The sequence below is a fragment of the Cheilinus undulatus genome, linkage group 22 (assembly GCF_018320785.1).
Source record: "Cheilinus undulatus linkage group 22, ASM1832078v1, whole genome shotgun sequence".
Taxonomy (NCBI): domain Eukaryota; kingdom Metazoa; phylum Chordata; class Actinopteri; order Labriformes; family Labridae; genus Cheilinus; species Cheilinus undulatus.
Genome location: NC_054886.1, coordinates 32625472 through 32640381, shown reverse-complemented (window position 1 = coordinate 32640381; position 14910 = coordinate 32625472). Strand labels below are relative to the sequence as shown.

General features: G+C 39.0%; 2 protein-coding genes across 3 annotated transcripts; one reads left to right on the top strand and one right to left on the bottom strand.

The window, feature by feature from the left end:
• The first annotated feature begins 876 nt into the window (after window positions 1-876).
• Window positions 877-9340, top strand: LOC121504251 (serine/threonine-protein kinase MAK-like). Its single transcript, XM_041778948.1, has 11 exons — window positions 877-1003; window positions 3122-3295; window positions 3636-3830; window positions 4413-4597; window positions 4684-4796; window positions 4891-5030; window positions 5147-5235; window positions 5377-7506; window positions 7864-7957; window positions 8033-8186; window positions 9199-9340. Exons 2-11 carry the CDS (start codon window positions 3128-3130, stop codon window positions 9318-9320), a joined length of 3390 nt encoding a protein of 1129 aa, XP_041634882.1. The 5' UTR covers window positions 877-1003; window positions 3122-3127; the 3' UTR covers window positions 9321-9340.
• A 9-nt stretch (window positions 9341-9349) lies between these two features.
• LOC121504252 (nucleolar and spindle-associated protein 1-B-like) lies at window positions 9350-13202 on the bottom strand. 2 transcript variants are annotated; one of them, XM_041778950.1, is made up of 3 exons: window positions 12868-13202; window positions 11151-11308; window positions 9350-10214 (listed from the first exon to the last, which is right to left on the bottom strand). In XM_041778950.1, the coding sequence occupies exons 1-3, from the start codon at window positions 12944-12946 to the stop codon at window positions 9909-9911; spliced, it is 543 nt and encodes a 180-aa protein (XP_041634884.1). In that variant the 5' UTR covers window positions 12947-13202; the 3' UTR covers window positions 9350-9908. The 2 variants fall into 2 exon arrangements, with proteins under 2 accessions (XP_041634884.1, XP_041634883.1); XM_041778949.1 differs by having other exon boundaries at window positions 9363-10217.
• Window positions 13203-14910: the final 1708 nt, after the last annotated feature.

Genomic DNA, 14910 nt, shown 5'->3' with positions numbered 1-14910 from the left:
TTTCCATTAAAGTCAGCTATGATCTCTGGTCTTAATGGTTTAAAAAAAATGTTTTCTTTCTTTTTGTAATGTTGTATTTTGGTTAAATAAATAAATAAATATATATATATATATATATATATATATATATAAACTTTCCTCTATATCAATCAGAGATATTAAGTCAGTCATGTTAAGTGGTGATACATGCTGTTCAATCAAATATCTCTTAACATAAAATTAACAAACTTTACCTTAATATAAACGGGATTTATTTGAGGATGGCTGTGTTGTGGAAACAAAAATGAGAGCCGCAGTAGTAAAATAGTATGTGTACTTCAATGGACAGCAGGTGGCGTTAAAGAGCTTCTGTTCATTGAGGCTTCTATGATGCCGCTGTGGAGAATAGGGTAGTGGTAGTTGATTTGTTTAACGAAAAGATGGCATTTAGCATTTTCTAATTGTGATCATAGATGCTAAACGTGTGTTTTAATGTAATGGGTTTTAAATGAAAAATTTCAGGTGGCTGGGAGCAAATTATACAGCTAACTCCATATAAATCATGTGCCATTTTTCAGTCTAAGAACACTATAATATGATTATATTTATATGATTAAATTTATTTTAAAGACGTTTGTTTAAACGGGGTTTCTTGGGGTAGAAAAGTAGTAATATACTCGGGACATCTTTGTTAAAAACTTTTCTTCTAATAGAGGAATGTCTTACCTTCAACCGCCTAGTTCTCGTTTTGAAAGCTAACAAAGGTTGTTTTTTTTTATTTTAAAAACTACCGTTAATATGAAAAATGTTGACGTCACACTCTTGTCCTTTCATTTCATGGTCGCGTGGAGCGTGGCGGGAGGCGCTACTATGGCAACGAGTCAGAACCACACGCACGCTCGCGCGCAAGGGCAAACGGTCTTCTCCGGTGTCTCAGAGCACAGAGACGAGGTTACAACGGTGTTTACGTTATTAACGGACGCTCACCGGGACGGTTTCATCGACTCAGGAACTCCACAGAGAGGTGAGTTTGTTCATGTTTGACTTTGTTCACCGAAATTAAGCTGCCAGCAGTGCTGAACGTTTGTTCATTTCTGACGTGATCACGACTACTTGCTCGTCATAACACCTTATGAAGTCCTTTATTGGGGTTTGGAATGGACTTTTAGGTTTTAGACTACTTAAAGTACAAATACCACTCAATGAAAATATTCTGTTAAGCTGCATTTATCGTGTAGCTAGTTAAATGACAATTAGAATACAGGCTTAAAGGGGAAAAGTCCTCTAAATTTGGTCAACTTCCATATCGCCATACCAGCATTTATTTTTTAGGTCTTGTTTTGTATTTTAGCTAACAAATATTGTCTGAGTTTAGTTAAATATTAGACTAGTTTAAGCTGTTTTCTTCTGCTTTTCCTATCCAATTGCCTCTTGAGGGATTAATAAAGTTGTTTGAATTCAATTCATTCATTCATTAGGTATTTCCAAATGCTTTTTTCAAAAGCAGACTATAACAGTTAGAGTTGGTTTAGTTTCTTAATTTTCCACAAGGCTGCAACTTCTGGTTCATTATTTTTTTATGTTCTATTTATATTTTTCTATTTTCCAGCACAAATCAGATATTTTTTTTTCAAATACAGAAATTTGTGACAGATGCTTTTCTCATTTACCAAACCATCCAGAGCTAAAAATGATTCAGCATATACCTGTTAAAAAAAAAAAAAAAAAAAAGTACACAAGAGTACCTGAGTAGTAACATTGCCAAGGAACATTTAGCAAAAATAAAACAATTTTTTATACTGAAACTTGGTAATTATTATTGGTTATTGTACATGGCACATGTCTCATGAGCGCAACCCACATACTCAGCTCTGCCGCTTGTCCCAAAAACGCATGATCCTTACAAATGTGGCATCATTTAAAAGGGTAATAAACAGGCTTTCCAACGGCGTGAGATTTATTACCAACAAGCATTGTTACAACAAAGAAATAATGTACCAAACACAAATGGCCTTACTTTTTGTTTTAAGTTTATTTTTCTTAACTGATAACATGAGAGGTTTTAAGTAGAGGAAATAAATGTTCTGAGTTTAACTCAAGTTAAAATATGTAATTCACATGTTTCTCATCCACTGCAATTTTCACTTATTTCATTCACATCATGCCACTCAAAGTAAGCCAATTATATTGACTATAAGTAACAAAGACTGAAAGTTGACCCAGAGATTGCCCTTCCACAGAGTACAGTACATCACCTCTGCTATGTTGAAGACCAGTGTTGCCAACTCCTCAGTAAGGAAAGTAGCTATTGGCTGTTCTAAAAGTCACTAGAAGTTGCTAAATGACGTCATTGCCTAATTTTCATAATTTTTGGTATACATTTAATTGTAATGGACGCTGTAGGAGAGAGGAAAAACATCATGAGAGAGAAAAAAAGTGAGTAAAAAGACCCTAAACATGTTTAGTACTACAAATGAACTTGCTTTTGTCCATTCTTGTTGTTATAATGTCACATTTCCAAACCCTCCTCCTTTATCTGGGCTTGGCACCGGCAAAAATGACTCAAGAGATACTCTGGCAGTTACTTTGATTTTTATTTTTGGTTTATTATTTTATTTATTTTTCTATTTATTATTCTTTTTTTTTTTTTTTACTTATTTTTCTATTTTTCATATTTTTATTATAATTTTTTAAATTTTATTTTATTATAACATTTTATTATTCTTTATTTATTTATTTATTTATTTTTATTTTTATATTTTATTTATATTTTTATTTGTATTTTATTTTTTTTATTTTTTATTTTTTTAATTAGAATTTTTTTTTTAGAAGTTAAGTTTTCTCACGTTTGGTTTAGTTTTTAACCTTGTGGTCCACTTAAAAGCCTACAACAAATCCCCGTGAAACATTTTAAACCATAACATCTATAATATCTTTATGTATACAGTCTTTATTAAAAATCTAAATGTAGCAAAAAGAGACAATAGAAAAAAACTGTCAAAGCACCTTGACAGCGCAGTTCTTTTAGAACTTACAGTACTTACAGTTCTTTTGAAATATATTGTTTTTTATTCCTTTTAGCTATGGCGTTTCATAGTTTTATTTCACGTTTAAGAACTATTATAATTCCTCTCCCCTGTAGAGCTTTATGGAGCGTTACGAGTCCCTGGGTCTGGTCGGAGAGGGCAGCTATGGCACCGTGCTGAAGTGCCGTCACAAAGAATCCGGCCGCCTCGTCGCCATCAAGAAGTTCATGGACTCAGATGATGACAAGACAGTGAAGAAGATCGCTCTAAGGGAAATCAAGCTGCTGAGGGTATCTGTCAATCAGTCCATCAGCCGATCAATCAATGAGTAACTGAGCAGCGAGCAGCGTCTTTGAGCTTGAAACCTGAGTGACTGATAACACAAAAGCAGCCTGTCAGTCACAAAACAAAGTCAAAGCACTTCAGAGGCATCTTCTCACAACAATACTAAAGCCTGAAACATCAGAGGAGGAGTGGCAAAAGAAAAAACAATATGAAAATATTACGAGGAAGTTTTCAGAAGCTCTTATAGGGTTTTCTGTGCTGCTGGGATTATTATTATTATTGCTAATCTTAAAGGAAATAAAATTTGATTCCTGAAAACACACCTTTAATTGTGCTATCTTGCAGCAACTGCGCCATGACAATCTGGTGAACCTTCTCGAAGTTTGGAAACGTCGCCGCCGCTGGTATCTGGTGTTTGAATTTGTGGAGCGAACACTTCTGGATGACTTGGAGCAAAACCCGAATGGACTGGACCTTAACACCAGCCGACAGTACCTGTACCAGGTCCTGAGAGCTGTAGCCTTCTGTCACCAGCAGAATGTGAGGATGCCTTATTTTGTTTTTGGAAGTCCTGACTGGTTCTGAAATAGTGGGTTTGTTTAAGTCAGTTTAACTCAAACAAATGCCAAAGCATTTATAAAGCGTAGCAGAAGTTGATTTAATCTAATAATTCCTATTAAGAGGCATCAACTAATGTTAGAATCCAACTTCCAAAGTTAAATCTCAATATTTAAAATTTCCATAACCTTGACTGCCATCTGTAGTTTGCAGTCACAAAATATCGATGATGTGCAAATACCAGATGGTGGGCAGGAAGTGGGGTACAACTGCTGGAAATGAATGGGAACGAAGTTAATACTTCAAAGCTCTAAATGAAACTCCACGCTACAATTATCTGTAGAAAATTTAGACATACATTGAGTACAATCCATACACTTTACAAAAAATTGTTTTTTCCCCCACTTTTACCAATTTACCTGATGTGGAGGCAATAAAGATCACTAATTACTCAGTCCTGTAGACTTTCTAGCCACTGGCGTTGTCTACAACAGGCATCCCTGATAGTTGCAGTCAGCCTTATACTAGGTTTTAACCTAGTCTTACACCCATTTTCTGTCCAAGATAATCCACCGTGACATCAAACCAGAGAACATACTCATCTCTCAGGGGGACGTGGTTAAACTATGTGACTTTGGCTTTGCTCGGACAATGACTACACCTGCTGATGGGGGTGTATACACTGACTATGTGGCCACGCGCTGGTACAGAGCCCCTGAACTACTAGTGGGTGACACCAAGTATGGCAAGTAAGTGTTGAAACTTGCCTAAGGCTGTAAGATTGAAGTTATCTGTTGGTAAAATAACAGTTACAGTTTTGTATTTATGTGTGTAGACCTGTTGATGTGTGGGCAGTCGGTTGTCTGCTGTTGGAGATGTTGACAGGTCAGCCTCTGTTTCCCGGAGACTCTGACCTTGATCAGATATACCACATCGTCAGGTGCTTTGGTAAGCAAACAAGCTAGGGAAAATATGCTAAATTTCCTATCTTAGCTCTCCTAAAACAGTTGTACTCTCTGGGTTTTCATTCTTTATATATCAGGTAACCTGACAGCTCATCACCAGGAGTTGTTCTACAGGAATCCTGTTTTTTCTGGAGTCCGACTGCCCCAATGCTCCAGTAGAATCCCACTGGAGCAGCGCTTTCCATCAGTTGCCACCAATGCTCTGGATGTTGCACAGGTACTGTAAGGTGGTGTTAGTTTGTTTGCGACCAGACAGTTGTTCAAAATAACTCTACATGAGTGCTTCAACTTCTCTGAAATAAGATTCTAATGCCATTGGGCCTTCTCTCTAAGAGTTGTCTCCAGATGGATCCAGACAGTAGAGCTCACTGTTCTGAACTTCTGGAGCACCCTCTGTTCACACAAGACTCTTTCGACATAAGGTAATTCTACCTGGGTGTTGCTACATTGCATTGCTACATCATAGTCACCCAGTTTTACCTGTGTTTGTTTGGCTGACTGGAATTAGCCATGAATATGGTATCTTAAATGCTGACTTGGTGCTTCTTCCTTTATCAATAAAGGTTTTTGGATGAGTTGAATGCTAAGATCCAAAAAGACCACAGAGAAAACTCCACACTTCCCAAAATAGCAAAAAGCCAAAAACGGGACAAGGATGATGTAAATGATAAGAACCAAAGACGGAAAGACAAGAAACAATCTGAAGGCCTAGAAGAGAAATTCAACAAAGAAAAGGAGAAGGGGAATAAAGAGGACAGAGAAGACAAGTTGCCCAAAACAAAATCCAAGCAGCCTTCAAAGCCTAAAAACATGCACAACACTTCAGAACCTTCAGTGTCCACCAAACAACCCAAAACATCAGGTGCCAAGATTCCTGAAACTGCAGCAAAAGTGACCAAAATCAACCATGGCCAAACAGCCATGAAAAGTAAACCTGGGAAGGCAGAGTTTAAGAAGGAACCTGAGATTTCTAAGCCAACGAGAACCCGTACTTCTGATTCATTGGAGACCTCAAAGACTGCGGCAGATCTTAAGAACGATAACATGGTAGATACCAAACCAAAGCATGGGAAAGCTGCATCTTTGGAGCCAAGAGAGGACAACTTGGAAAATACAAACAAGAAAGAAAGAAATTCAATGGGTGCACATTCCAGTTGCTCAGAGAACACTTCAACAAGTGTGTCTAAGAAAAGTATGATTGAAATCCAGGCATCATTGAAGTTTGAGCCAAGTCAAGACTTTGGAAAGAGCAAGAACAACTCAAACACAAAAGTGCTTAAATTGCCGAAAAGCTTAAATGCTGATCATCCAGTGAAGAGTTCTTCTCCTAAACCAACGTTTGATTGTACAGTTTCCACTTCAGAATACACTGAAACTGTGGTAACTTCCACAACCTCTAAATCTTCCAACAGTGACCAGAAAAGCATCAATATAAACGTAGTAAATGTCACAAGCCCAACTATCCCATCAACCCCCAAGCCATGCAGGACAGCTACAACCTCAAAGCCTCAGACAAGTTCTTCAGACAGAGACACAGAGCAAAGACTCACTTCTAACAGTCCAAAAGTCATAGCTTCAACCACCAAGCCTTCTAAGACTACTTCAAAATCTGGTCCAAGAATTACCAAAGAAAATGTGTCTCTGTCAAATAGTCCCTCAAAGAGTATTTACACAGATCTTTCAGCACAGTCCTCCGAAGGGGAAGGTCTTGCACTTAGCGCCCTAGTACCAAGAGAAACCATCCAAACTGGATCATCCTTGGACACTAAACCCAAAAATGACACCACATTTGTTTTTAGCAAACCTTCAACGGACCTTCAAACAAACAAGGACCTAGGAGAAGTATTGATCACAACCACAGCTAAGCAGGACAGTAGCAACACTTCAAAACAGGACATTTTGGAGAACTATGCATGTTTTACAAAAAGCCCTGTCAGCAACAAAGCTGTTAAACACAAAGACACATCCAATTCTTCTAGCAGAGATTACAAGGAAGGTCCTGAATTCAATGACCCCAGCAGCATCTGTCAGCAAACCACTACCAAGTCCAAGATCACCACAGAATCCTCAACTCCCTCACCAAATGAAATCCCTGTAAACAAAACACCAATAGCTACAACAGCCCCTAAAACTTTGAAAATGGATGATAAGGAGAATAGACAAGATCTAGCTCCTTCTGTGTCCATTAACCCAACAACCAAGTCTTTGGTAGATCAGATCCCAAAGGTTGCTCGAAGCTCAAATCTTGAGTTCACAGAACCTAGCGTGAATGTCTTGATTGGGGAGCCTAAAACAAAGCTTGAATCTTTTGGCAACACCACCAAGTCCCACATAACAATGATGCCAAAAGCTCAAAAAACCTCAGAGACACAGAATAAAAGATACATCTCAGAGAGGAATGAGTCAATGAATGTATCTACAGCCTCCTTCATGGCCTCGGTAAATCCAGACCAAGCTTCAGCACGGATCCTCAACAACATGTACATGTCTCCAGATGTTAACGTGTTAGATTTCAGTGTTTCTAGTTCCTCTCCACCTCCTCCACCCCCTCCACCCTCCTCCACTCCTCTGCTCCTCCCTCCATCCTCCACTCCCCTTATACCCTCCATTTCTGTCGTCAGTACCAACAGTCCTGGCACCAGTGATCACTTTACTGCTGGGACGGGTTTCCATTCTGCGACCAGCAACCTTAGGTATTCGTACTTCCATGATTGATTTAGCAGAAAACTAAAGACTTGAAAGCCTTTGCTCAATGAGGTCTAGTCTGTACGTTTCTCAGGTGCAGCTTTGAAATGATATAGTAAGGTACACTATACGGACAAAAGTATCAGGTCACCTGACCATTATAAAAACAAGAACTGTCATGTTTTGTAGATTTTCTTGACAACACTTTATAGTTAAGAATGTAAAATTGTCCCTTGAGTAAGTCAGAATATACAACATTTGAAATGTTGAGTTTTGCTCTGATTTCACACACCCAACAAAACAGTTAATTGTTATCGGAACAATTTGCCATGTTCTAGATTACGATTTAGTGTGTTTCCTCAAAGGTGCACAGAAAAACCATGGCATCAGAGTGGCATGTACAGTCGATTGACCCAACAGTCTTTGCCCAGCCACCTTACAGGACCACTGACGTACCAGGTAACACAGTGTATGTGCTAATACCACCCCAGTGAAGAAACTGCTTGTCCAATGTTTCCTCTCTATTCTCTTCAGATGCCAGAGAGGAGTCAAATCTGCGAGCACTCCTTCCTGTCTGACCGTTGTAACGTTAGTAACAGCGGTGGCAATTTAGTGGCCAAAAGAAAGTCTGACATCCATTTCCCAAATGTAAGAAGTTCAGTGTTGCCGGAGCTCAGAGGAAGAGAAGGTATGAGCACCATAGTGACTCTAACCAACCACATATCTTCTTTTGTTGCATCTGTATGTCCTTGTCATGCTTTTAATTGAGACACTGATAAACTTCTCAGAAAATAAACCTTGTGAGGCAAGAGCCTGAATGATGGCATGTTGTTCACGAACGAGCATGATCTCTGAAACTGAACCACAGTAGCTAGCTCCCAGTTTTCTTTCCTCTATTTTTTATATAATCCACATTTAAAAAGCCAAACTGCCAAATAAAGAGCCGTTTGGAAGCTGAACAACCAGTTCTACTGAGATGAGCCAAATGATTCACATCTCCTTAAAAAGATTGATTTTCTCTCCACAAGAAGTGAGACGAGACCGACTGGCTGACGGAACAGGTGCAAGATCAGAGTTTAATGAGCTAAAGCAAACTGTTCTTTATCCAAGCCAGACAACTTTGTGGGAAAGGACATGGTACGATAGCTGTGTGACACCACTCCTCCAGCCTTTAGATGAATGTGCTCTACTTTCGGGACACAAAAGTGGCTAAAGAATGTTTATTTTCATACTTTGAACAGTTGGCATAGTCGTAAACTTGCCATTTTACTAATGTTTCTGTCTGTGCATAAATTACTTGACCCCATCTGGAGTTCTCCACTGCAGCTCAACATCATTTGCAAAAAACCTATAGTCGTATCCCATTGGAGACATTCCAATCTGGAATCATTAATAGGCTCAGACCCAATGGGAGCTGTACATTATTTCTATTTGCGCCACACACTTGAGGATTATTGCAGAGCCTTGACGTTAGCCAAGACTGCTTGATCATTGGTGGGGTGACCTGGGCCTAGAATCAATCAAGGCTACTTAAATCTGTCATTAAATCTCTTATAGTTATAAAACAAAACTCTGAGGGATCTCCCCAGGCCAGAGAGTTCATTTCAGGACTTCAGGAGCTCAGAAACAATGAAAAGCAAAGTTTGCCCATGTTTTTTTCACAAGTCAGTTCAACAGGATTTCCTCTGATGTGTTCTCAGGTAAACAACACACCAAAGGCCCCTCCAAAGATCAGAGAAAAGACAAACAACCAGTTCAGACTCTTTCACCCTCGGATCAGCAGAAGCTTGGAAACAACAGTGCTGATACACGAATGTACTGACAGAAGCAACGCTCTGAATTTAAACTTAAAGCTATGAAATACAAGACATGCTCCACAAGGATCTAAGGACCACCTCCATCATGGATGACATATCTGGCAAATTTTAAATGCTCATATTATTTGGGTGAGGCTGCATTTTATACATATGGTGATAGAATTTAAAGCTTATGAAATTTATGAGTGATAAAGCATTTTATTAACAGTTGATTAAAAGTTTTATGTAACAACAACTAAGCACTTCTTATTCAGACGAACAGGATGTTTGATATGTGAATACTTTTTTGGTATATTTGTTAAACTATTCTATACTGAAATTTTAAACTGGACATCATGGAAATAAAAATATTGGCAAAAATTAAGATTGGTCATGGTGTTTGGTACATCAGCAGAAAATAAATAGTTACATTCCAATAAATACACATTTTAGAAATATACAACATCTATAATGACAATGCAACAGTTTTTTTCCAACATGCATGTCAACCCATTATAAAATTGTGACTGAAATTGTAGAATCGTTCCATGACTTGGATTTTAACAAAAACGTTGTACCCAAAAACAAAAGGAAGATGTGATATAATTTAAAGACTAGTCACTCGAGTCCTCTGAAGAAGACGAACCCATTTTCCATCTTTTTCTCTCAGCCCTTTGACCTCGATGAGGCCGCCCTCCCATTGGCTGAGAGCTCAGATTTCTGAATCGTAGTGTAGAGCCACCCTGGTGGCGCCTGCTGTTGGTCAGGAGCTGATAGAGAAGGTTGAGGGAAGGGTTGGAGTGTCTGTTAGTGATTGGTGCTGAAGGTGCAGGCATCGGCCTGATTGGTGTCACATTTTTTCTAGTTTGAGCTTTTCTTGGTGATGATTGGATGGTTGGCTTTTTGATCGTGGTCACCACCTGCTGGAAAATGCGTGACAAAAGAGGTTAAAGAAGGCAAAAACCTTTGAAAGAATGGGTAAAGCTAGGCAATGCAAGGCTACAAAAAGCATGTCAGTCAGCACTCTTAACTGACTTCTAATTGGTCCATCCATGGCTCTTAATTGAAGGTTTATTGGGGATCTTTGTGTGTTTTTATAATACCAGTGCTAAACTGATCCTTGAACGGTGCCAGAATTGATACTCTCGAGAGAAAAACGTCTTAAAAGTTGGCAGCTGTCTTGATATAAATTATTTAGAGATAAGATGCCAGTAGAACAAACAGGTAAAAGAAACAGGTGTAACTTAACATAAAGCATTTTGTTCCTTTCCTTTGGAGTGATGGGGATGGCATTGGGGCAGCAAGGTACCAAAACAAAGTACCTAAATCTAAATTTTCATTCGGTACTTTAGGTATCAGATGTGTTGCTACCGCTACTATGTCGGTACTGGATTTCAATGCTCATCCCAATGAAACTGACTAATTGTACTGACTTCCAAACCTCCTCTGGGTTTGCTGTTCTCAGCTCTGTGTTCACACTAACGTGATGGTGCTAGCTTCAGCTTGTTTCACTCAGAGGCTTAAACATGTTTCATACTTGACTGTGAGACCATCCCTCTTTGAACAGTTAGACCTGCCACCACAAGGGATATGAAGGTCGGCTGAATTTTATTTTATTTTCAGATCATGAACAGATATAGAAGAGTCTGTTTTTTTCCAAAGGGGGCGCTTGTTTTGGTCTAAAAATTGCCCTAAAAGTTGTACAATAAACCTTTAAGCTAGCTTTGAGCCTTGGAGAATATTTGTCTGGATTTCTTAACCCTATCAGATTTCCCCTTATGGGAAAAGGAAAGAAAGCGTTTTTCAGTAAGTCCAAATCCCAGTCAATCTACAGCTTTCATTTAGGGCTGACTCACCTTCCTGGTGACGGGTGTTGTTTTAGTTGTGGTTGTAGTGGATACTGTAGTGGTAGTGGTGATGTCGAGGGTGGAGGCAGAAGGGATCCCACACGTGTTCACGGGTGAGCCATCAATCTCTGGAAAGCCAAATTCCCATGGAGAGGAAAAGTACTGAACTGATGGAGGAAAATATGTGATATGTGAGTTAATTTCTTGCAATTATTCAATCCAATCCACTTCATTTAACTATATTTATATAAATTTACATAGCTCAGTGATTGAAACTTAAATAAAAACACAAAACCCCATTGGACATGAACTCAATAAAATACATTGTGCATTGTTTTACTTTAATCATAGAGGAGGACAGTGAACTGGAATGGGGGTGAGACATGCAGGAAAGGAGCCACTGGCTCCTTGAACCTCGGTTGCCTGTGCAAATGGGATGCACCTTAACCACTAGGCCATCTGTGCCCCAACATAAACCTTTAAATGACTTCTAAAATGAATTATGAATTGCAGACAGCTGATAACATTTCTGACAATCGTTGGTCAGTTGAAAATCATCTTTCCAAGAAAGTTACGTTACAGTGAAGCAGATTTGCATGAGATTGTCAGGAGTGACTTAGCATAGTTTAAACTAAGGCAAATATCAAGTATATTTACACATAGCTATATTAAGATTGGTTACACCAAACAAAAAAAATTCCAATTGCGATGAATAAATATTTAAGTCCAGTTATTGTATCACTCTGAATTGGCTATAGGTGTGAATGTGGGCACATCTAGTTGACTGTCTCTATGTGTCAGCACTGTGATTGACAGGCAACCAGCCTAGGTACCCCACCTCTCGCCCAATAACAGTTGGGATAGGCTCCAGCCCCGCGACCCCCAACAGGATAAACAGTGTAGAAAATGGATGGATGTATAACAGTTGTGTAGGGCTCTTTTAGCTTGCTAAAATTTGAACTTTAAAGTAAAAGTAGAAAATAGCTTTGGGGTTTTACTTTGAGTCTGCAAATATAATGCTAATGTTTGGCTAAATAACAAAATTTAGTTAGCTTAGGGTAAAAGCATATTAGCAAAGTTGTTTCATAAAGCTGTTTTATTGTGAATGTTTATTGTTTGCCACAGTTAAGAGCCACCTTGCAAGATGTGCCAAAAGAAACAGTAAAAACTTGCAGAGTCCCTCGTGGAATATGAAGAGAACTAAGGCTATCATGGTTTTAAAGTTCTAGATAGTCTTAAATTTCTTCAATTGGTTCTTAAATAGTTTTTACTCGACTTTTAAACGTCTGCAACAACCCTCTAAATTGTTGTTAAACGGCACATTTCACAAGATCTGAACAGTTACTTTTTAAATTGCTTGTTTTGCATATGAGGTTTGCTTTATTTGTCTTTAGCCACTCCCTTTACTCAACCCTGGACCTTTCTGTTGTCGGTACAAATAGGTCAACAGGTGCCGCAGCCTTCATGTCAGTGTTTAAGGTGTCTGTGCTGCTATCCAATCTGTCAGTCTGTACTGCATATTTCATGATGAAAGCTCTGAGGTGTGTTTGTCTTTTGTGTCTGTCTTTGTTTGTGGCAAAGCTAGCACGAAGACGACAAGATTAAAACAGGCTTGGTTCCAAAACAACCCCACAAAGTGACCTTTCAGATCCACATTGTTTTTACTCTACAGAGCCAAAGCAGAGTGTGATAAAGATTATGATAAGAAGAGTGTATTTTTACTCACCGTCAGTCAAGTTGAGGTTCCGACCTTGAACGAGGAGGAGGAGAAAAATGAGAGACAGAGCTGCAAACCTCCAGAACATGACAGCAGCAGAGGAAAAGGGTTACTAAAGAGGACTGAAAGGAGAAAAATAAGAGATGAACTGACTAAAGATGATAGAAGGAAAGAGAGGTGGAGTGGAAGAGGAGGGAGGAGACGGGAAGGGAAAGACAAGAATGTCTAGACTGTTGAGTTTAGTCAGAGCAGAGCTGAGAGAATTGTGGAGAGTTGCAACAGAGTTGATCCTATTTTTGTAAACTATTTATACAGGGGAGGTTTACAAAGCAATAGTAACACTCTAATAGTCAGGTATATGTTGCAGTTGGGGCCAAGACCGTTATAGTTTGGGTTGTCTGTACAGACCGTTCTTGTGAGCTCGATATCTCAGAAACACTCAGAGGAGTTTTCCCCAATGTCCACTCTGATAACCTCACTTTACTCTATCTTCTCGTCTTTTAGATAGTCTACAGACTTAAGGGAAGGTTAATAAGTTCCTAATTCAGTTACTCATTGATTTCCTGATCCAACATTCCCTACAACACACCCAAACACCAGGTGTGTTAAAGTCTTTACCTGTTCTGATGTTACTCAACTGTAACTAGAGATTTCCTCACATGTAACACATTCATAAGGGCTGTCGAAAACCACAGTTGCTATGGTAACAGTGTCTTAAACAAACACAGTCCACTGAGCCCTCTAATCTCACGTGCTTGTATGTGATTATCTTGTCAGAGTTGAAGACTTTTTCAGTAGCTTGGCTCTTTAAATGACATTAACGTAGTTTTATGCTTTAGTTCTGACACAAATATTTTAGTCACTTTTGGATGGATTGGAATGAAATTTGGTGCAACAATTGTTGGTGCCAGTAACCTCTACAGATGTTAGTCATACCACAGCTTTTTTTAACTTATGTCAAATAGTTAGAAACTTTGCATAAGATTTAACTTTTTTGTATATATAACTACACCTTAAACCTTTGTTTAAAAAATGAAGCGTAATTACAAACTATTAAAGTATTTAACAAAGATACACAAGGGAGGCTGTTTGTGAAAATGAAATTAGAGCCCTTAATTGCTTTATCTCCACTGTAGGAAATGTCCCCCGCTCAGGTTTTGGTGATTGAGAGGCATCCTGCCCAATGAAAGGGTACTTAAGGCAGTACTTCTGCATATTTTGTCCACTTAGAGGGCACTGAGTCAGATTTTGTCCACTTGTAGGGGACTAAAAAAAGCACTTGGTCAAATAGTGTCCACTTAGAGGGCACTAAAAAGGGCACTTTGTCAAAATGCGTCCACTTAGAGGTGACTAAAAAGAGATCTTGGTCAAATAGTGACCACTTGGAGGGCACTAAAAAGGGCACTTTGTCAAAATGTGTCCACTTACAGGGGACTAAAAGGAGCACTTTGTCAAATAGTGTCCACTTGGAGGGCACTAAAAAGGGCACTTTGTCAAAATGTGTCCACTTAGAGGTGACTAAAAAGAGATCTTGGTCAAATAGTGACCACTTGGAGGGCACTAAAAAGGGCACTTTGTCAAAATGTGTCCACTTACAGGGGACTAAAAGGAGCACTTTGTCAAATAGTGTCCACTTGGAGGGCACTAAAAAGGGCACTTTGTCAAAATGTGTCCACTTAGAGGTGACTAAAAAGAGATCTTGGTCAAACAGTGACCACTTGGAGGGCACTAAAAAGGGCACTTTGTCAAAATGTGTCCACTTACAGGGGACTAAAAGGAGCACTTTGTCAAATGGTGTCCACTTGGAGGGCTCTAAAAAGGGCACTTTGTCAAAATGTGTCCACTTACAGGGGACTAAAAAGAGCACTTTGTCCAATTTTCTCCACGTAGAGGGCACTAAAGAGGGCTTTTTGTCCAATTTTGTCCACTTAAGAGAGCACTTAAAAGGGCACCATTTCAAAATGTGTCTACTTGGGAGGAGGGAGGAATCATATTTTGAAGGCAAAGAGAGTGTCTGTTTTGGAAAGCTCACCCAAGCCTGTAAGCTCTAAT